At 45.6% G+C, this 22,619-nt stretch overlaps 1 protein-coding gene across 2 annotated transcripts in view; it reads right to left on the bottom strand.

Annotated features, from left to right (window-relative positions):
- LIPC (lipase C, hepatic type) overlaps positions 1-22,619 on the bottom strand; it is a 133,541-nt gene that overhangs the window by 26,025 nt on the left and 84,897 nt on the right. Inside the window, exon 2 of one of the 2 annotated variants that reach the window (XM_055118424.1) lies at positions 1,791-1,978. The exons of the other annotated variant lie outside the window; for it this stretch is intronic. Coding sequence (XP_054974399.1) covers positions 1,791-1,978 — 188 coding nt within the window. The remainder of the gene's footprint in view (positions 1-1,790; positions 1,979-22,619) is intronic. 2 annotated transcript variants of the gene reach the window in all.

Here is a 22,619-nt window from a genome sequence, read left to right as displayed (position 1 = left end):
CCTCAGAACTTGGACTCTTTCCAGCCAGACCCTTTGTGTTGGGTGGTGGTTGGGGGCTGTTCTGTTCACTGGGGGAGGACTAGCAGCACCCGACTTCTAAACACCCGATGCCTAGGAGCACCCTGTCCCACCACTTCTTCCATGGTACAGGAGAAACTGTCTCCAGACTTGGCTGAATGTTCCTCAGGAAACACCCCTTCCTTCCCCCTCCTGCCTTCCCCCTCCGAGAGCCCTCTTAGCATTTCCGTCATTAAGACTTTCCAAAGGGTGCCTTCTCCAGGAAGCCTGCCCAGCTACCTCCCCCAGGAAGCCTGCTCTGCCACCTTCTCCAGGAAGCCTGCCCTGCCCTCTGGCTCCAGGAGCTAGAACAGCAGCAGCGAGAGGAAGATGCAAGTGGGGGATCTGCCCTAGTTGGGCAGTTGGCACAGGGCAAGAGTGGGGAAACGTCTGGATGCACAAGTCAGGGCTTCCCTGGAAGGACAAGGTGACGCTGATGGTGGTGCCAGCGCGTATGGGGCCGGGTGGGCAGTGCAGGAGTAAGGTTAGGAGAGGGAGGCAGAGGTGGGGGTGCTTGCAGGGTTGGAGGGGCTGGCCTCACACCAGAGGGCACTTCCACATCACAGAAGCACCTGAGGGTCGTGATGTAGACATGCCCATGGGGTTGAGCTCGACTCCCCTGCGCCCCCTCTCCATGCCCCGACTGCTCATCCAGCAGAGGTGGTGATATTGGGCGCCCCACCTGGCTGGGAAGGCCCAAGAACCACACTCGGAACAGGGTGGGGGGTAGGGGGAGGCAGTGGGAGAGGGCCTCTCCGTGATTGCAGACACTGCAGGAGGTTCCTTGTCCCCAAGGTGGGGCTAAGGTGGATGGGAGAGATTGCACCTCAGTAAAGTTATTTCCTAAAAACCCAATCTGCTCTTAGACCTTTTGTGTATAACCTTTACATGTGCTGTCTGAAACAAAGATGTGATGGCTGTGCTCTAGCTGCCTTTCTGCACCATGAGGAGGAGGTCCCCCTTCATCCCCCCATCCCCTCCACCTCTCCAGATACCAGAGGAGTAACATGCAACCAAGCTGAGTCCTCAAGGGCCTCAGAGCCTTGCCTCCAGGCTCCTCACAGGAGCATTTCTGGCAGAGTGAGCTGGAAATGATGGATAGGTGCAGGAGGGTTGAGCAGAGACTGAGCCTGAGTCTCTGCTTCATTCTCTGCTATGGAGGCAGGGAATAGTTAGGTGCATGATCTTTGGTTACTAATTAACCAAATGTTTGCAAGGGGGTTGGGCCACTCCCTGCAGTACTCCAGAGATTTTCCTGGCCCTGTGCTCAGGTATCACTCCTGACAATGCTCAGGGGATCAGACGGGGTACTGGGGACCAACTATTCTATGGGAACAGCTTAGATTTCACAGCTCTAGCTAGGTTCTTTTGTGAAATGGAAACTAGCTGTTTTTTCAAACCACTTTTGAGTGGGGTTTCTGTTTGCTGCTGGCTTGAGCTTTGGTGGACAGTCCTTGGCTTCCTGCATCCCCATGTAGAGCAAGGTCTGCGATGGGCCTCCCTGTGCTCCGTGGCCCTCCAGTCTTTTGTGGAGATCACATGCACTCCCTGCCCTGCTTACTCATGCAACCAAACACCAATGAGAGAATGTTTGGGGAAGAAGCACTTGGGGATGCGAATGTGCGTTAGCAATACCTGCCTGCAGCTTTATCATGGGCTCTCTACGGGCTAAAATGGAACAGCTCGGGAGAGAGACAGGGAGAGAGAGAGGGAAGGGCGAGCTGCTCTCCTACCGACCAGCCGTGGATGATCATCACCAGGGGGCGGGAGGCGTTGAAGCCACACTGGCGCAGCGTGTCTGGGGCATGGAGCCGGATCTGACAGCCAGCCTCCTCCTCACCAGGAAAGAGCAGGAACCGAGTCGTGGTCTCCTGCAGCACTGTCTTGGCCTTGTCAGCTGCAGGCCTCCTTTCCAGTGGCTCTGGAATAGATGGTTGGGGATGGAGCTTAGCTCTGGGAGAGCTCAGAGTGCTCCCAGAGCACTGGGTAGTCTTGCTGAGATGTAGGAGTCACAGCTTTGTCCCTGCACCCTTCACAGGAGCAATTCTGGCAGAATGAGCTGGAGATGATGGACGGACATAGGACTGAGACTGGACGGACAGACTCTACTACAGAGACTGACCCTGAGTCTTTGACTCCTTCATTCTCTTCATCCTCAGCCTAGGGGGCAGGGGCTGGTTAGGTGCATTCATTTAATTTTGATTACTAATTAAGGACGGGCTGGAGCGATAGCACAGTGGTAGAGTGTTCGCTTTTCATGCCGCTGACCCATGTTCGATTCCTCCGCCCTTCTTGGAGAGCCTGGCAAGCTACCCGTGGCATATTGGATATGCCAAAAACAGTAACAATAAGTCTCACAATGAGAGACGTTACTGGTGCCTGCTTGAACAAATCGATGAGCAACGGGATGACAGTGACAGTGACAGTGAATTAAGGACATTTGGAAGAGGGGCTGGGCCTCACCCTGCAGTACTCCAGGGATACTCCTGGCTCTGTGCTCAGGGGTCACTTCCTGATAATACTCAGGGGACTATCTGGGGTGTTGAGGATCAAACCCACATGACAATGGCCCCTGTGCTATCTCTCTGGCTAAGTCTCTTTGGATCTACAGATACACCTTGATGTGCAGCCTTGCACAAACGGGGGGGGGGCGTGGGTAGGGTGGGGATCAACAGAGGGAGTGAGGGGGTCTGGGGTGCACAGGAGTTTAGGGATGGGTCTCAGGAGGTGGGCGCTGACTCTGACCTGAAGGATGAGAGGGTTGGTGTGTGCATGTGTGTGAGTATATGTATATATGTGAGTGTGTGGATGAATGTGTCTCAGAGCGTATGCATTGTGTAAGAGGGTATATGAGTGCGTATGTAAGAGTGTGTGTTTACATGTATGTGAATGTGACTATGTGTGTGCACGTATGAGTATATGTTTACATGTGTGACTGTGTGTGAGTGTGTGTGAGAGGGCGTGTGGGTGATGAGTATGTGTGTGTGAGACGCGTATGTGTGTATATGGATATAAGTAGGTGAACATGTGTGAGTATGTATGTGTGATGAGTATGCATGTGTGTATGTGTGTGCTTGTGTGTGTATGTGTGAGTATGTGTACAGTGTGTGTGTGTGTGTGTGTGTGTGTGCTGGGAGGATGGAGGGGGTCAGGGGTCACTGAGCTCAGGCACAGGCCAGGGCTCAGAGTCTGGACAGTCAAGCACTAGGACAGCCCAGAGGGCCTGAGGGTGGATCCTGGGGGGTCTTCACTGACTGCAGCCTGGTGGAATCTGGGAGAAAGATCGTCTTTACTATTCCTCTCTGGCCCTTCTCCCTGGACGTCTTCTGTCCTGTCTCTGTGGGAACTCTCTCTGGCCGAGCCACTGTGGGGGCACATGGGCACCATGTCTGCAACACCCCAGGCTCTGCTCAGGGCCGGCGACTGAAGGGGCGCCTCTCTCGGCGGCCTGGTCCCTTAGGGTCAGTGTGAGTGTCTCCAGAGCGGGACAGAAGGTGCAGATCTAGAGCTCTCACTCTCAGTGCAGGTGCCCTCCTGAGGCTGACCGTCCTGGCCGCCCCTCCTAGGGCTGGGGGTCACTGCAGCCCACCTGCTGAGCGTCCTGATCTTTTGAAGCACAAAGTCATTCTGGCATCTCTCAAAAAACAAGTTTTGGGTGTTAGGTTTCAGGGGACAAAGATGACGAATCCATGAAGTACAAGGAGGGGTATTAATAAAACCAATTTTCCTACCCAAAGGTTATTAACTCAAAAGGTTATTAATTCCCAGAAAAGGGCAATGATTTTTTCACTATAAATGACAGATGGAATGCATCATATTTTATTAAAAGGACATGTGCAAGAGAATCTGAATAATTTCTCTGTTATTAAAGAAAATTCCCACTGCCATACTGAGCATCTTGAGTTTGGCCATCCTGAGCTTAAAGGCCCCCTAAGGTTGGCCTCAGGCCTGAATGCAGACATGGTGGGGCCTGGAGGGGGTACCCATTGCACCCGAGATGGGTCGCATTGCTCTGCTCTGGATCTGAGTGAGAAACTGAGTCCTGTGCACAGGTTATGGGGCCTGGAGTTGGGGGATGTGTTGCTTCTTTCACCAGACTGAACTATGAGCATAGACTAGCGTAGGTGCCCAATAAATGCTCTGTGAAAGACCCATGTGGTCTTCCATGGGTCTAGGTCTCAGATCAAGGGATGACATTTGATATCAGCCATGATGCACAAGAGGATAAATGTAACTAATTTTCTTTTTTTCAGGGACAAATTGCTACAGGGTCCTTCCTGATAGGGCTACAGACATGAATGCTGAGAGCATCAAGTGAGCCAAAATAGAATAGGAACCCAACCCTCTCCTGCCTTGCTTTGGGGTTTAGAGAAAGTGGCATTTGTCAGGAGCTCAGAACAACACCTGGGACCCCAGGAGCTTCTCCACTAGAGTGAGTGTTGTTAGAGAAAATGGGGGTTGACACACCCCACATTTTGTGTCTTTCATCTGTGAAATTCCTCTTATTCTGGGGAAATTCATCTCAGTTGCCTTTACAGGACCAATTGTGTCTTTTGTGCCTTTACTCTGGAGTTCCTGGGAGAGCAGATGCTGACATGGGGCCTGAGGCTGCAAGCCCATCAGGTAAGTCCTCTGGGAAAAGGGCTATTATTTGGAGAAGGTCACAGACCACCTAACAGGACCCGCCTCTACTTTCCTTCTCAGGGCTTGGCTTGCTTGAGCATCTGTAGGAATGAACAAGATATATTTCTTTCTTTCCTCCCTCCCTCCCTCCCTTCCTTCCTCCCTTCCTTCCTTCCTTCCTCCCTCCCTCCTTCCCTCCTTCCTTCCTTCCTTCCTTCCTTCCTTCCTTCCTTCCCTCCTTCCTTCCTTCCTTCCTTCCTTCCTTCCTTCCTTCCTTCCTTCCTTCCTTCCTTCCTTCCTTCCTTCCTTCCTTCCTTCCTTCCTTCCTTCCTCCCTCCCTCCCTCCCTCCCTCCCTCCCTCCCTCCCTCCCTCCTTCCCTCCTTCCTTCCTTCCTTCCTTCCTTCCTTCCTTCCTTCCTTCCTTCCTTCCTTCCTTCCTTCCTTCCTTCCTTCCTTCCTTCCTTCCTTCCTTCCTTCCTTCCTTCCTCCCTCCTCTTTCAATTAGAATCAATATACAATCTGGCTGTTGTAAGTAGAAGAGTGCCCAGTTCACCCTAGGTGGAAGTTTTGGTGATGTTATCAAGATAAAATGAGGTATCAGTTGAGTTTAGAAGGATGGTGTGTGTGTGTTTGTGTGTATGTGTGCATGCATGGACACACAATTGTGTGGTGATAGGCCTTGGGCTCAGGGCCTCATTATGAATGGCAAATGCTCTATCATTGAGCTACATCACTGGCCAGGATGAGTCTCTCAGAGACTAAAAGAAATTGTTGAAAATGAGGCTCTGTTGGCTAAGATACATCTGGAAAAGGGCACGAGGCTGGGAGGGTTACTCTGGGGCTGAGGGCAGCGTTCTTTGGGGGCAACTCCAGGAGACAGATAAAGCATCAGGATGGGATGGCCTCGCAGGACAGTGGACTTTTGCTCTCTGAAACCCAGTGGATGAAAGTGGGCTGAAGAGGAAAGAGGAGAGAACAAAAAAGTCACCGAGGTTAATAGGTTAATGGCCTAAAATGCTCACGAGCTGATCATCTGAGCTGCTGATGGCCCTCAAGCCTTGTTCTCTGCTTTCCACAGGCGGGGTCAGGAGACAAACAGGAGGCTTTTAGAAACCCTGTCTGGGCTCAGAGTTTGAGCATTCCCTCAAGGCTACTCTAAGGAAGGTCCTGGGGTGAGGATGGCCTCTGTCTTGAAATAGGGTGAGGCGGCTGCTGAGGGGAGCTTGTCTGGGTACAGTGGGAGCAGAGCAGCCTCGGTATGAATTCTGAGACCCTCACTTGAGTGTGGCAACTGCCCACGATGGAGGAGAGTAGGAACACTTCATGATGGGTGGAAGAAACAGGGGCTCAGAAGCAAGAGCACCAGAGCATGTAAGGGGTGTCGTGAGGAATACAGGCCACTGGAGCTTCCCCAGGCTGTCCATGGCTCCCAGGATGCAGCTTGGCACCCACCCTCTCCCTTCACCATACCCCTCAGCCCCAGCCATGCACACAACCAGTTCTTCCCTGCAGTTGCCTACACCCTTCCCTCTAACCGACTCTTTCTCCCCAATCCCAGCCCTATACACAACCAGCTCTTGACTAGGCAACTCTGCTTGCGTAGCCTTTGGGCATTGCAAAGACAGTGAGGGCAAATGTGATTGATTATCCCCCCTCCTGACCTATCCTTTATTTCTGAACACAGCAACTCTTTACACCATCATGTAGGTCCATGGCTCAGGCTAGCAGGTATCTCCCCAGGTGTGCTTGTCATCTCTGAGATCCCATGTGACACAGGAGGCACCTAAGCCCCTGCCACTGGCCAATCTAGAACTTCATCCTTTAAAACACAGTGAATTCTTTCTTATCTTTTCCTTTTTGGGTCACACTCAGCGATGCACAGGGGTTACTTCTGGGTCTGCACTCAGGAATTACTCCTAGCGATGCTCAGGGGACCATATGGGATGCTGGGAGTTGAGCCCGGGTAGGCTACATGCAAGGCAAATGCCCTACCTGCTGTGCTATTGCTCCAGCCCCAACACAGGGAATTTTTAAAAAAATTTTATCGATTCACTGTGAGATATAGTTACAAGCTTCCATATCTGAGTTGCAATCTCACAATGATCAAACACCCATCCCTCCATCAGTGCACATTCCCCACCACCAATATATCCCCAGTATACCCCCACCTATCCTACCCTCCCCCTGCCTCCATGGCACACAATATTCCCCATACTCTACTTCTGGGCATTATGGTTTATTTGCAATGCAGATACTGAGAGGTTATCATGTTTGGTTCATTATCTACTTTCAGCACACATATCCCATACTGGCTGACTGCAATGCAGATACTGAGAGGTTATCATGTTTGGTCCACTATCTACTTTCAGAATGCGTATCCCATCCAACCATCATTTTCTTAGTGATCTCTTCTCTATTCCACTGTCCTCTCCCCACCTGCTCATGAGGCAGCTTTCCAACTATGGAGCAATCTTCCTGACACTTCTATCTACTGTCCTTGGATGTGGGTCTTGTGTTATGTTATTTTATACTCCACAAATGAGTGCAGTCCTTCTATATCTTCTATATCTGTCACTCTCTTTCTGACTCATTGTAACATAGCATGATACTCTCCATGTCCATCCACTTATAAGCAAATTTCATGACTTCATATCTCCTAACAGCTGCATAGTGTTATACTGTGCAGATGTACCAAAGTTTCTTTAGCCAGTCATCTGTTCTCAGGCACTTGGGTTGTTTCCAGATTTTGGCTATTGTGGACAGTGCTGCAATGAACATACAGGTACAGATGTCATTTCTCCTGTGCTTTTTAGCAGCTTTGAGATATATTCCCAGAAGTGGTATTGCGGGGTTATATGGAAGGTCAATTTCTAGTTTTTGAAGGACTGTCCATATTGTTTTCCAGAAAGGCTGAACCAGTTGGCATTCCCACCAACAGTGAAAGAGCATCCCTTTTTCCCCACATCCACGCCAGCACTGGTTGCTTTATTTTTTTGGCTTTTTCGGTCACAACCAGCAATGCTCAGAGCTGACTCCTGGCTCTGCACTCAGGAATCACTCCTGGCGGTGCTCGGGGGACCACATGGGATGCCGGGAACCGAACCCAGGTCGGCCGCATGCAAGGCAAATGCCCTACCCGCTGTACTATTGCTCCAGCCCCACTTTTTTTTTTTATGTGTGCCAGTCTCTGTGGTGTGAGATGATATCTCATTGTTGTTTTGATTTGCATCTCCCTGATGACTAGCGATGTGGAGCATTTTTTCTATTTTTTTTAGGTTTAAGTCTCAGTCATATAATTATTAAACCCCCATCCCTTCACCAGTGCACATGTTCCACCACCAAGAACCCCACTATAACCCCCTCTCACTCCCCCTAAGTAGCTAATGATCTTCACTTTATTCTCTCTATACTTTGAATACATTCAATATTTCAATAGAGAACTCACTATTATTGTTTGGAATTTTCCCCCAACAATCAGGCCTGCTGAAAAGGCATCATTAAACAATTTCTTTTCATTGCTGAGAATGAAGATTCTATGAGCTCTGATATTTCTATTTCTGATATTTTAGCTCAGTTCACAATCTAGATGCATTTCTGCAAGAAGCCGCTCTGGATGCCAAAATGGGTTAGAAGACCTCTCGGATCATAGTTTTTAGGAGCAGAGGGTCCGTTTTGCGTGCGGCAGCTCCGGATCTTATCTGGGTGGAGGGGGTGCCGGTACCCCCTCCCATGATTGCCTACGAGCCACGTCAACTGCAAACTCATACCTCTGGGTTGGGAGTCTTAGGAGGTGGCTCTCGCCACATGGGTGTTGCCGCTGCCGCCATTTTCTGTGCAGAAAAACAGGGTAGAGAGGGAAAATCCCTCCCCAGGCGGCACGGGGTTGTAGCACAGTTCACAGTCTAGATGCATGTCTGTAAGAAGCTGCTCTGGGTGCCAAAATGGGTTAGAAGACCTCTCGAATCATAGTCTTTAGGAGCAGAGGGTTCCTTGAGCATTTTTTTCATGTGCCTTTTGGCCATTTGCATTTCTTTTTTGAGGAAACTTCAGTTCATTTCTTCTCCCCATTTTTTGATAGGGTTGGAGGTTTTTCTCTTATATAATTCTACTAGTGTCTTGTATATCCTGGATATTAATCTCTTATCAGATGGGTATTCTGTCACTGTCATCCCATTGCTCATCGATTTGCTTGAGCAGGCACTAGTAACTTCTCCATCTTGAGACTTGTTGTTACTGTTTTGGGCATATCGAATACGCCATGGGTAGCTTGCCAGGCTCTGCACTGTGGGCGAGATACTCTCGATAGCTTGCCAGGCTCTATGAGAGGGGCGGAGGAATCGAACCTGGGTAGGTCACGTGCAAGGCAAACACCCTACCGCTGTGCTATCGCTCCAGCCCCAGATGGGTATTAACACAGGGAATTATCAACACAGGGAATTTTTTTTTGGGGGGGGGGTGGAAGTAGAATGGTTTATTGGAAAACAGAAAAGAAAAGGAGCCTCAAGTGGGAGACGAACTTAGTATTTGATAAGTTAACTATGACTTTAAAAAAAACCTTTTTATTAGTGAATCACCGTGAGGAAGAGTTACAAATTTATGAACTTTAGTGTTTGCATTTCAGTCACACAGTGATCCTTGTGTTCCTTTCTCTATTTCAGCTGCCTTTCTCCCCAGCATGTGAGGCCAGTTTCCAAGCTGTGAGGCAGACCTCCTGGTCCTTATCTCTACTACTCTTGGAACACAGGGAATTCTTAGCTCATATATCTTTCTACTTGTGGAATCAAAACCTGCTCATTCTACATAACCACTCTGAAAGCTGCTGAAAAGAGTCAAGACTCAAACTGCTTAGGACTTGGCCTTCCCAAGGAATGTTTGGAATATTTTCCTCCAATCTTTCATATGGAGATATTGACTCCATAGATACTTATGTGGAATTTACCTGTAATTAAGAGCATAATATGTGAATGGGGCATAGTATGTTAATGAATTTTTCATGGGGACTTTGGTATATCTTATCATGTTCACAGGGAGCTCTGTGAGGGTTCTCAATGTATAGTAGATCAGAAATAAATTGCCATGAAACTACCACTGCAGTCCAGGGTCTGTGGCAGCATCTCCAGGCCTGACACCTTGGGCTGGGGGCTGGCCTTCTGGGAAGGCTAGGCAGAGCACTTGAGAACTCTCTGTAGTTCCTCGACCTTTTCCTGGCGCTCTGCCGGCTTGACAAGTTCTTTATATCTGTTGTGAATGGGTGCCTGTGGGTCCTCCATGGTTCCACCTCACACAATAGCTCACCCAGAGCTTCGGGTGGCACATGCTGGCTACTGGGTGAAGGACATGATTGGAATAGTGCCATAGAGAGGCCTGATGAAGTCCTTTGGCTGGCTGTTCACATATGATCACAGCCACACGGTCCTTTTAGAATCTCTTTTCCTCTCTGTTGTTCACGGTTCCAGAGAATGTTCTAAACAGCTATACAGGTGGTTCAGAATGGTGGACCTCTTTACTAGCATGCTAATTTTCTTGATACATTAAAAATTCTTCCAAAGCAGGCTTTTGAGAAGTGACATGATTTATTTATTCCTTCCATTACCGTTGAACACTAGGTTGTTTTTGGAGCACTTTCTCCCTCCCTCTCTCCCTCCCTCCCTCCCTCCCTCCCTCCTTCCTCCCCTCCCCCCTTCTTCCTTCCTTCCTTCCTTCCTTCCTTCCTTCCTTCCTTCCTTCCTTCCTTCCTTCCTTCCTTCCTTCCTTCCTTCCTTCCTTCCTTCCTTCCTTCCTTCCTTCCTTCCTTCCTTCCTTCTTTCCTTCCTTCCTTCCTTCCTTCCTTCCTTCCTTCCTTCCTTCCTTCCTTCCTTCCTTCCTTCCTTCCTTCCTTCCATCTTCTTTGTTTTCCCAGCTGTGCTCAAAGCTTATTCCTGACTCTGTGCTCAATAATCACTCCTGGTGGGGTTCAGGGGATCATTTGTAGTGCCAGGGATCATATCCTGGTCAGCCACAAGCAAGGTAAATGCCTGAACCTTTGACCTACCTCTCTGACCCCAAGGATTTCTTTTTTTTTCACCTTATATACTTTTTACTTCATTCATTGGATTATTTTATTAACTGATTATCTTTATACTCAAGGCATAGCTTTAATCTGTAAATCTTTCCATAGTATATATATTCTTAAAAGTAGAACCATTATGTTTTAGATTTGATTTTATTTCTATACTTTTTATATGAACATATCTGTACAAATTAGTTTTTAGTGCTTTTGGTTTGGCCATTCTGTAAGTTTAAGAGCTCCTCCTTTCTGTGGTTTTCAGGGAAGAAACTTATTAGTGACGGTGTTTTCTTTCTTCCTCTTAGATTGGACTTCCTGGCAATTCTGTCAAGAAACAGATGATTTTTTTCTTCCAAGAAATGTGATTATGAGAGAGCATTCATAAGTTTTACATCTGCACTGGACTCCTCAGGGAGCAGGGGTGGGGAGAGGTTTGCTATCCTCAAGTGATATCCAAAGTCAGGGGCACATCCTTCCCTTAATAAGGTTAATAATCCAGGTTGACCCCCTAAATTCCCCCTAAATTTTCCTGAGACTGAGATGATAACTATCACAAAAAGCATAAAAGTCCCAAATAAATTAGGCAAATGGCCAGTTTTATCAATGCAGGAGCAACTGAATGAATAAATAAAAAAAGAAAAGTATGACTAAAACTTGTTCTCCCTATTGATAATTATTTTGGGAGCTTTTGCTGTTCCATTTAGGGATTATGCCAGGTGGTGTTAATGGCTGTTTCCGGTTTGGTGCTGGCAGCTCACATGGTGTTGGGATTGATCTGGATCTTCCACAGACAAAGTGCATGCTCCAGTCTCTGAGCCAATTCCCTGGCCCTTTTCTTAGAGTTTTGGTCAATCATTGAATGTGCTATGTCCCAGCCCATTCCTGATTTTTGATCCAAGGCATCCCTTCCACTGACAAGCTCCATTTCCTCTGTTTGACTTATTAACGCATTCTCCAATTCTCAGCTCAATATTTCCTCTGGAAAATTTTGTCCAAGATTCCTGATATGGTCCAGACTCCCTAATATTTGCTCACTTAGGCACTTTTCCACTTGTATTATTCTAGTTGATAATTTTCCCCCAAATCTGCCTTCCCAGCCTGACGCTGGCCCCAGGCCTTTCCTTTCTCACATTGGCACTTTAGTCTTAGGGAGCCTGTGAAGGCCAGTGCTGGGCAGCCAGACTGGGAGCTGGGTTGTTTGGGTTTGAAGCACTTTTTGAATATTCCTCAGTTTTTAAATAGGAAACTCTAGTTTAATATATATTCAACTTGAATTTGGCATTAGTCGATATAGTTTCCGTTATTCTAGTGCTTATCTTCTGAAATCTTTCTTATTTAGTTTGAATATTTGTATAAACCAATTTTAGAGAGATCAGTTCATATTTTGCTGCAAGTACAGATTTTACTACTGTTATCTTTTTTAGGACCAACTGCAAACTTTTTTCAACAATAATATGACTATATCATATATCACCATGTACACGTTCTTTTTTTTATCTTTTTGGGTCACACCCAGCGATGCACAGGGGTCACTCCTGGCTCTGGAATCAGGAATTACCCCTGGCGGTGCTTGGGGGACCATATGGGATGCAGGGAATCGATCCCAGGTTGGCCGCATGCAAGGCAAACGCCCTACCTGCTGTGCTATCGCTCCATCCCCAATGTGCAGGTTCTTATACATGGTAACTATCAAAAAATAATCATTTTGAAAAAACCAGCACAATTATTAACCAGTTTTGTGTGCTTGGGAAAAATTACTTAACCTCAGAATGACTCAATTTTTTATCTTTAAGATGGAAGTAATAGCAATCCTGTTAGAGGGTTTTTGTGAGGATTTATGAGTTAGTGTTGAGAAATCTTGTTACAGTGCCAAAGCATTATTAGTATGTGTTATATTCAACTCCACTATGTTAGCTAGTCATTAAAAACTATACAGATATTTGATTCTGAATTTTAGTTCTATTTTCATTCCAGTAATCTGATTTCTAATAGTGTTAACATCTATGATTTGGGCATATAGGTATCATACTTCCACCATCACCAAAATGCCGAAGTCTCTCCATTAATGTCCTTGTGTCAGTTCTAGTCTGCTCTTCTGGTCCTACCTTGACACTGCTCAGCCCCCAGCCCCTATACCTGTAACCTCAGTTCTGTCAGAATCCAAAAGCTATATATGTATTTGTAAAATAATAAATATTGTCTTTTTTTAATTTTTGGGTCACACCCAGCTACGCACAGGGGTTATTCCTGGCTCTGCACTCAGGAATTACCCCTTGAGGTGCCATGTCAGACTGGGATAAAGTATTAAAAAGCACATGTATCTGACAAAGAACTCAGGTACAGAGCACTGGAAATTACCGCTAATTCAAGAATGAGAAGACAGGGGTTAAGGAGACAACGCAAAGAACTGTACTGTGAACTTCACATGTAGGAGACTTGGGTTAGTCCCTGGTATCACTGATTCTCCAAGCACTTGAGGAGCAACCCCTGAGCACTGAGCCAGGAACAATCCATCGCACCTCTGTCTATGCCCTCTCTGACCCTCCTTTACACCAAAGAACCAAAAGAAAACCAAATTATAGAACAGCTAAGACATTTGAATAGCTATATCTTACAAGAAAATATACAAATAATACACAAGTATGTGGAAAGATATGCAGCATTATTACTTATGAGAGAAATACAAATGTAAGCTACAATGACATACCACCTCTCCCCTTCCAAAATGGCTGACATTGAAATGATGAGTACAGTCAAGTGTTGGTGGGGGTGTGGAGAGCTCGAAGTCTTCATGCGCCACACATGAGCATGAGTCTGCTCTCAGAGCTCTTAGGAAGTTGAGCACTGCCTAAAGACACAGCTCTCACATAAATGGAGTGAAAGAGCCCAGAGACTGACCAAGATATATGAAAATCCACAATCACACAAAGAAGCACTTGGACATGGCAGCTTTATTCTCAAACAAGTAACACTTCAAATTCAATGTGGATAAACTCACGGAGGCATTGCAATAAGTGAGATACTACACTGAGGCATTACAATGAGTGAGGTACTACCTAGTAATAAAAAGGAGCAAATTACAGATACATGCAACAGCATATGGAACCTAGACTGTGTCAGGCTGAAGGAAAAAGGCCCAACTTCAGAGCCTGCTACTGTGTGATTCCATTCACATGATATTTGGGGTAAAGCAGAACTATGGCGACTGGAACTGCGTCTCTCTGAGTGGCTCTGCAGTGGCCCCTTGGCCTTCATATCTGCAGCTTGACAGAAAATGCAGGTTAGGTCTATCCAACATACCTTGACTCATGCGCTTACTAGGTAAATGAGGACACAACCCATCTTGTTTCGTGGGGCTGCCCAGAGCTCAGCCTTGGTGCGTCTGCTCGGTTCACTTGCTCCCTCGGTTACACATTCACTCTTCTCATTCCAATACCCCCTAAGTGCTCCCAGGCTTTGTCTCCACCTAAATTGTTTCCATAGCAAGAATCAACTTTTGTCCTTAAGTTTTTTTTAGATCTATTTATCTATTTATAACTCTACCACCTGAGTTCCAAGGACCCTGAGTTTGACCCCAGCAGCCGCTGCCCCTCACTTCTCATAATGCTGTGGGTCTGATCGCCAAATTGCCAGACTGAGAATCTCCCAGTGGCTAGAGGTCTAGAGAACTGCAGAAGGGAGTGGTGCCATAAAACACAAAACTCACCAGCTCATAGTTCAGACAGGTCAAAAATTTATTTTTCTGCAAATACATTTTTCATATAATGGTGCTGTAATGGCCTTTTGCTTTGCTGTGTTTGACATTCTATCATAAATGTCCTTCTGTGTTCTATAGTGTTCCTTTGCATCATTTTCCAAGGCTGAATAGTATTTCACTGAGGGTCAATTCCAATATGTGTGTGCTTCTTTTCCTTTCAGGAACAAGTTGTGCTGGTTTACACCTTTAGAAGCAGAAAATTTATAAAGTGAGGTTTTTTTTTTTTTTTCAGGTGAGTTTTGAGTGTAGAGCTGATCCTTTTGAGTGTAGAGGGAGATTGTGGCTGAGCTGAGAGACCTGGAAGGGGATGACATGGTGACCCAGCAGACATCATTTTGGTGACATGGGAGCTGGAAGAATCTTACAAGGTCTTCCCTACCCCATCCTCCACCACCGTGTTTGTCTCAGTGATTCCCACCCAGGGAGCCTGCTAAGGCTCGGAAAGGTCTCACTCAGTAAAGATAACTCCAGGAAGCTGGGGGCAGGGAGAGTCAGCAAGGCAGGAGCCAGGGCTGCTTCTGTGGCTGTCCCTGGCCTGTGCTCTGAGGCTGACACGTGCCTGCTGCTGCCAAAGTGAAAGTCAGCATCTGGAACATGCACAAGCCCTTCCCACAGGAGCGGTTTTGTTGGCTGACCCAAAGGCCTGGAGATGAATTGGGTGGATGGGGGAAATCAATTCAATCAGGACCAGAATCCATTTCTTGACTCCCCTCATTCTCCATTTCCATTCTGAGATTGCAAAAGCATTTCTGAGCCTATATGTCACTGTCACTGTCATCCCGTTGCTCATCGACTTGTTCAAGTGGACACCAATAACGTCTCTCATTGTGAGACTTGTTGTTACTGTTTTGGCATATCAAATACACCACGGGTAGCTTGCCAGGCTCTGCCGTGCAGGCACGATATTCTCGTTAGTTTGCCGGGCTCTCTGAGAGGGGCGGAGGAATCGAACATGGGTTGGTCATGTGAAAGGCAAACGCCCTACCGCTGTGCTATCGCTCCAGCCTATAAACCAGGCGAAACTTTAATTGAATTAAAGTTGAGTCTAGTTCAACTTTTCTTTATTTTGGAGGGGTGGGGATTGGGGGAGAACACCAAAAGGTGCTCAGGGGTTACTCCTGGCTCTATATTCAGGAATTACGCCTGGTGATGCCTGGGGGACTGTATAGGATACTGGAGATCGAACCTGGGTAGCCTGCACGAAAGGCAAGTGCCCTCCCCACAGTACTATCACTCTGGCCCTACTTTAACTTTTCTTCATAGTCTCCTGGTCAAATGTCTTTTTTCCACTGTCTGCTTCTGGAGGTCCTGCTGCCTGCCCACATTATGACACATTGCACACCTGTCACTTGTGGGGTGCCATGGGAATCACTGGCCTGTGGTGGGAAGGGCACTGGGACCAGCTGGCTCACTGTATTTGCTCACTACCACTGATTCACTGTCCCAGGGAAGGTCGCTTATTCTGTGAGTGCTCCAATTTCCTCTTAGATTCCCAGTGTGAATATCCATCTTAGAACCGGGTGAGACTTGGTGAAACACCTAGTACGGACCTTGGCATCCATCCTATCTTTTCCCTTCAAATCTTCTTTGAACTGTACTCCATCTGTGCCCTGACACAGCATTATTCCTTCCAGATACTTCTAGGTGCTTATCCAGAAGGACTTTGCCTGCCTCTTTATACCTGTCAGGGAATCCTGGGTTCCTACGTCAGGCCTTGGGCAGAGTACCACCTCCCCTTTGTGTCTCTTTAGAGTGAGGATTCAGGCCCCTCACCCACAGATCCAAGTTCTTTGGGGCAGTAGATGTCTAACCAGCTATCAACTAGAGGCTGACCCCATGTGGCAACTCTAAAGCCACTGGGCAGGAGTCCGCTGCCTTTACCATCTTCGGTGCTCCAACAATGCCCTTGGAATCAGGCTGTGCCAGGAGTCAACCCAGGTTACAGAGGAGCAGGGAAATGAAGCTCTGATTGCAAAACACTGAGTGGGGTTCCTGCCTGCAATCAGTGCTCCGGCAAATGCTTGCCCTTGAGGCTCCCTCCTGCTTCGTCTAATCTGCATTTGAGCTCTGTGGTTGTTGTGTATCCATGTGCTTAAGACAGGCTCCTGGGGCCCAGGCCCAGAGCGGCTGCTTGAGTAACCGAGGAGGCCTGGAACAGGCATGGTCCCAAGAAGAATCTAAGAATAACTCGACTAGTGGTTAAGAATATGGGCTCCGGCTCCTCAATAAACATAGGTACAAACATTCTTAGCAAAATTCTCAAAACCAAAAATTTAGCCACAGTATAAAAGGATTATTGAGATGGATAATAACTTATCCAAGGGGTACAAGATTATTTCAATATATGCAAATCAATTGATGCATCACATAAATAGAAATGAAAATATTATACAACTATGCTAATGGATGCAGGAAGAGACTAACAATCTGCTGTCTGTTAATGATAGAAATTTTCAACAAAATTAATATAGAAGGAATATACTTCAACACAATAAAGGCCAGATGCCACAAACCACAAATAACATCATACTCAGTGGTGAAAGGTTGATACTTTTCCTCTTCTATCAGGCATCAAGGATGATTTTCCCAACCACTCCTACTCAATTTAGTATGGGAAATCTCAGAAGCAGTTACGTAAATGAAAGCAACAAAGGTTTCTAAATCAGAAAAGAAGAACTACAAAGGTCTGTTTGCAGATGACATAATCTTGCATTTGAAAGTTCCTAGAGAATTGATCAAGAAAAGCTGATAGAACAGATACATGAATTTACTAAAATTTCAGGATGAAAAATTAACATGCATTTTTACATCCTAACAATTAACAATCTGAAATAGAAATAAAGAAAATAATCTAATTTACAATAACATCAAAAAGTAAAATGCTTAGACATAAATTTAATCAAGGAAGTAAAAATCTTACACTGAGAACTCTAAGATGGATGAAATAAATTGAATAAAGCACACATAACTGGAAAGGTAATCTGTTTTATATATCAGAAGAGATAATATTAAAATGCCTAACTAAAGTCATCTGTAGATTTAATGAATCCCTATCAAAACTACAAAGACCTTATTAAAAGAAGACTGAATAGACAAGGCAATCTTTTTATTTATTTATTTATTTAAAGGGCTGGAGCAATAGCACAGCAGGTAGGGCGTTTGCCTTATACGTGGTCAATTCAGGTTCGGTTCCTCCATCCCCCTCGGAGAGCCCCAGAGTATTCTGCCCGCATGACAGAGCCTGGCAAGCTACCCGTGGCATATTTGATATGCCAAAAACAGTAACAACAAGTCTCACACTGGAGACGTTACTGGTTCCTGCTTGAGCAAATCAATGAACAATGGGATGACAGTGACAGTTATTTAAATTTTTTTTATTTTTACATCAATCACCATGAGGTACAGTTACAAACTTAAAAACTTTCGTGCTTATGTTTTAGTCATACAATGATCGAGTACCCATCCTTTCACCAGTGCCCATTCTCCACCACCAATGATCTCAGTATCCCTCCCACAACCTCCACTCCTTCCCCCCCACCCCCACCTCTGTGGCAGGGCATTCCCTTTCTCTCTCTCTCTCTCCTTTTGGGTGTTGTGGTCTGCGATATAGGTATTGAGTGGCCATCATGTTCGATCTATAGTCTACTTTCAGCTCGCATCTCCCATCCCGAGCGGATGCTCCAAGCACCCTTTACTTGGTGGTCCCTTCTCTATCTGAGCTGTCTTTTCCCCAGCATATGAGGCCGACTTCCAAGCTGTGGAGCTTGGATGCTAATGGATGCAGGAAAAGACTGACAATCTGCTGTCTGTTAATGATAGAAATTCTCAACAAAATCAATATAGAAGGAACATACTTCAACATAATAAAGGCCAGATGCCACAAACCACAAATAACATCATACTCAGTGGTAAAATGTTGATACTTTTCCTCTTCTATCAGGTACAATCCTCCTGGTACACATCTCTACTATTCTTGGATGTAAGTCTTGCATTCTGTTACTTTATATTTCATAAATGAGTGCAATATTTCTATGTTTGTCCTTCTCTTTCTGACTCATTTCACTTAACATGATAGTCTCCATGTTGATCCACTTATATGCAAATTTCATTACTTTATCCTTTCTAACAATTGCATAGTATTCCGTTGTATAGATGCACCAAAGTTTCTTTAACCAGTCATCTGTTTTTGGGCACTCGGGTCTTTTCCGATTCTGGCTATTGTAAACAGTGCTGCAATGAACATGCAAGTGCAGATGTCATTTCTACTATACTTTTTAGCATCTCTGGGATATATTCCCAGCAGTGGTATTGCTGGGTCAAATGGGAGCTAAATTTCTAATATTTTGAGATGCGTCCATACGGTTTTCCAAAAGGGTTGATCCAGTTGGCATTCCCACTAGCAGTGAAGGAGGGTCCCTTTCTCCCCACATCCATGCCAACACCACTTGCTTTTGCTCTTTTGGATGTGGGCTAGTCTCTGTGGTGTGAGATGATGTCTCATTGTTGTTTTGATCTGCATCTCCCTGATGATTAGTGATGAAGAACTTTTTTTCATGTGCCTTTTGGCCATTTGGATTTCTTCTTTGAGAAAGTTTTTGTTCATTTCATTGCCCCATTTTCTGATGGGGTTGGATGTTTTCTTCTTGTAGAGTTTAACCAGTGCCTTGTATATCCTTGATTTCAGCCCCTTATCAGATGGGTATTGGGTGAATAAACAATTTTGTAGAATGTTTTTATATTCTGGTCATGGTATCTTTTGAGGTGCAGAAGCTTATTAGTTTAAGACAGTTCCATTTGTTTATCTCTGTTTCCACTTGTTTGGTCAGTGATGTGTCATCTCTGAAGATACCTTTAGCTTCGATGTCATGGGGGCTTTGCCGACCTTAGACAAGGCAATCTTGAGAAAGAATAAAACTAGAAGCATCACACATCCTGATTTTAAATACATTACAAATTCATAATAATCAGAACAGTATGATATTGGCTTAACAATGGGCATATATAACCACAACACAGAGTTGAGATTACAAAATTAAAGTCATATCTATGTGGTCAAATAATATTTGACAATGTAATGAAGATTACTTAATAGGGAAAGCATAGTCTCTTCAATGAATAATATTGGGAAAACTGTATATACACAAAGGATAAATTGGGCCTTATTCACATGTCAATTACAAAAATTTACTTGAAATGGATTTAAGTCTTTTGGAAAGGGTTTTGGCCATGCTTCAGGGTGCTCAGGGCTTACTTCTCAATCTGTGCTCAGGGATCACTCTTACCAGGGTTTGGGGAACCAAATATGTCCAATACAAGTGCTTAGCCCCCGTACTACCTCTCCAGCCCCTGGATTAAAGTCTTAAATGAAAGTCCAGAATGATAGCACTCCTGGAACACAATGAGAAAAAATCCCCTTGATATCAGTTTTGGCAAAGCTCTATTTTGAATGTAACACTCAAAAGCACAAATAACAAAAGCAAAAATGAACAAAACAGTCTCTCTCTTTATTTTGTGGGGGTGGGGGTTTTGAGGCAACATCCAGCTGAGATTAGGGCTCACTCCTGACACTTCACTCAGGAATCACTCTTGGTAGAGCTTTAAGGACCATACGTGGTGTCAGGGATTGAACCTGGGTCGGCTACATGCAATGCAAGGCCTGTATTATCTCTCTCTGGCCCTTATCAAGAGGTCTATATTAAGCTAAATAGTTTTTGCACAGCCAAAGAAATAAAACGAAAAGAATAAAATTTCAAACCATAGATATTGTAAGGGGTCAATGTTCAGAATATGTATTTAAAACTCATATTACTCAGTAGCAATAAACCAACCAGATTAAAAAGCAGTCAGAAGATCAAAACAAACCTTTTTCCAAAGAAAATATACAGATGGCCAATAGATGTATAAAAAGATATCTGCCCAATGTTACTAATCATTAGGGAAATACAAATCAGAACCACTGTAAGATATCATATAATTCCTCTTAGAATGAGTTTTATAAAAAAAATAAGAGATAAACAAGTAAGAATATGAAGGAAATGAAACCTCAGTTCACTTTTTGTGAGAATGTAAATCGATATAGAAACCATGGAAAACAGTATGAAGACTCTCAAAAGAGTAAAAGATAAACCTGCTATCTGATAGATAAATCTATACATATCCAAAGTAGGTAAAATTTATTTTAAAAAATTCATGCTCACTGTAGCATTATTCATAACAACAAAGACGTGGAAACAACTTAAGTTTCTGATGACAGATGGATAGAGAAAGAAATGTATATGTGTTTATATATACAATGGGACATTATTTGTTCACAAAAGTCCATCTGGAGACCATACATGAAGTTGACACATGTTTAGGCAATGCTCCTGAGCAAATGCTACTTTTGTGGCTTGAGAAGATCCCAATAATGTATAGTTAAGTGACAAAAATAAGGTAAAGAGCACCTTGGGTGGGCCAGAGAGGTAATATGGTATGGAGGTGCTCCCTGAGCACAGGGCCAGGAATAAGCCCAGGAGCACCAGTGTGTATGCCCACTCCTCACCCCTGCAAGAAAAAAGAACAGCATCTTGTTTTGGCCTTTTTTTTTTGTGGGTCACACCCGGCGATGCACAGGGGTTACTCCTGGCTCTGCACTCAGGAATTACTCCTGGCGGTGCTCAGGGGACCATATGGGATGCTGGGAACTGAACCTGGGTCGGCTGCATGCAAGACAAATGCCCTACCCACTGTGCTATCGCTCCAGTCCCTGAGTATGATATGTTTTGTGAAAAGGAGGACTTAAATACATGCTTTTAGCTGCATAAAGAAACATTGGGAATAGAGAAGACATCCGTGAAAAAAGTGCTTATCCATGGTGAAGGTGGAGATGGAAGGAGGATTTGAGGGGGTGGTGAGAACTTTCATTTTTAAAAAGTGACTTTATTTTATTTATTTTATGGGCTGGAGCGGTAGGGCGTTCACCTTTCACGCGGCCAACCTGAGTTCGGTTCCTCCGCCCCTCTTGGAGAGCCCGGCAAGCTACCGAGAGTATTGAGCCCATGCGGCAGAGCCTGGCAAGCTACCTGTGCATATTGGATATGCCAAAAACAGTAACAATAAGTCTCTCAATGAGGGACGTTACTTGTGCCCGCTTGAACAAATTGATGAGCAATGGGATGACAGTGACAGTGATTTTATTTATTTTAATTAAAATTTTGTTTTGTTTTGCTCCTTTGGGCCATACCTGGTGGTGCTTAAGGGTTCCTCCTGGCTCTACACTCAGGAATTACTCCTGGAGGTGCTTGGGGCATCATATAGGATGTTGGGATTCAAACCTGGTCAAACAGTACGCAAGGCAAGTGTCTCCCCACTGTGCTATCTCTGCCCCAGTGGGCACTTTGGTTCTGTTTTGCTTAGCTTTAGGGGGCCACACCAGTTGTGCGCAGGGTTGTGCACAGGGCTTGTTCTTTACTCAGCAATCAGGGACCATTCCTGGAGTGCACAGAGGATGACATGGGGTGCTGAGGATAAATAACACTAGGGTCAGCTGTGTGCAAGGGGAGCACCTCACCCACTTTCAATCTCTCCAGCCCTCAATTCTATTTTTTTTTGTTTGGGGCCACACCTGGAAGTGAATGGGGGTTATTTTTGATCCTCCTAGGAGTGCCAGAGTGAGGGTGGAGTATGTGGAATTGAGCTTGGGACTTCCACAGCTCAAGCATATGTTAATATTGAGCTCGGTTAATAGTCCTCTATTTTCACTTTTTTTTTTTTTGCAGGTTGGGGGACACACCCTATCATGATTAGGTCTTACTCCTGGCTCTGTACTCAGGAATCACTCCTGATGGTACTTGGGGGACCTATGGGATGCTGGGGTTCAAACATAGTTCGGCTGCGTGCAAAGCAAGGTTCCTGAGGCCTGCCTAACTGGGAAGGCACAGCTCATCCACGCAGCTCAGCTGTGCCCGGTTCTGTGAACTCTGGCGGTAAGAGGGAGAGTCTCCAAACCTGCAGCTCCTGGGCTTGGGTGACTCTGAGGTGGGCCTTGCAGTGGACAGAGCTGGAGGTCAGGAATGATGGGGGAGGCAGCAAGGTCATTGGTTCAGCGGGCAGACGTATGGCACAGCAGCGTATGGCAAGGGGGTGGGAGTGTGACAC

This window comes from Sorex araneus, chromosome 10 (genome assembly GCF_027595985.1).
Source record: "Sorex araneus isolate mSorAra2 chromosome 10, mSorAra2.pri, whole genome shotgun sequence".
Lineage (NCBI taxonomy): Eukaryota > Metazoa > Chordata > Mammalia > Eulipotyphla > Soricidae > Sorex > Sorex araneus.
Note: the sequence above shows the minus strand (reverse complement) of the source record. Positions and strands in the feature narration are given on the sequence as shown.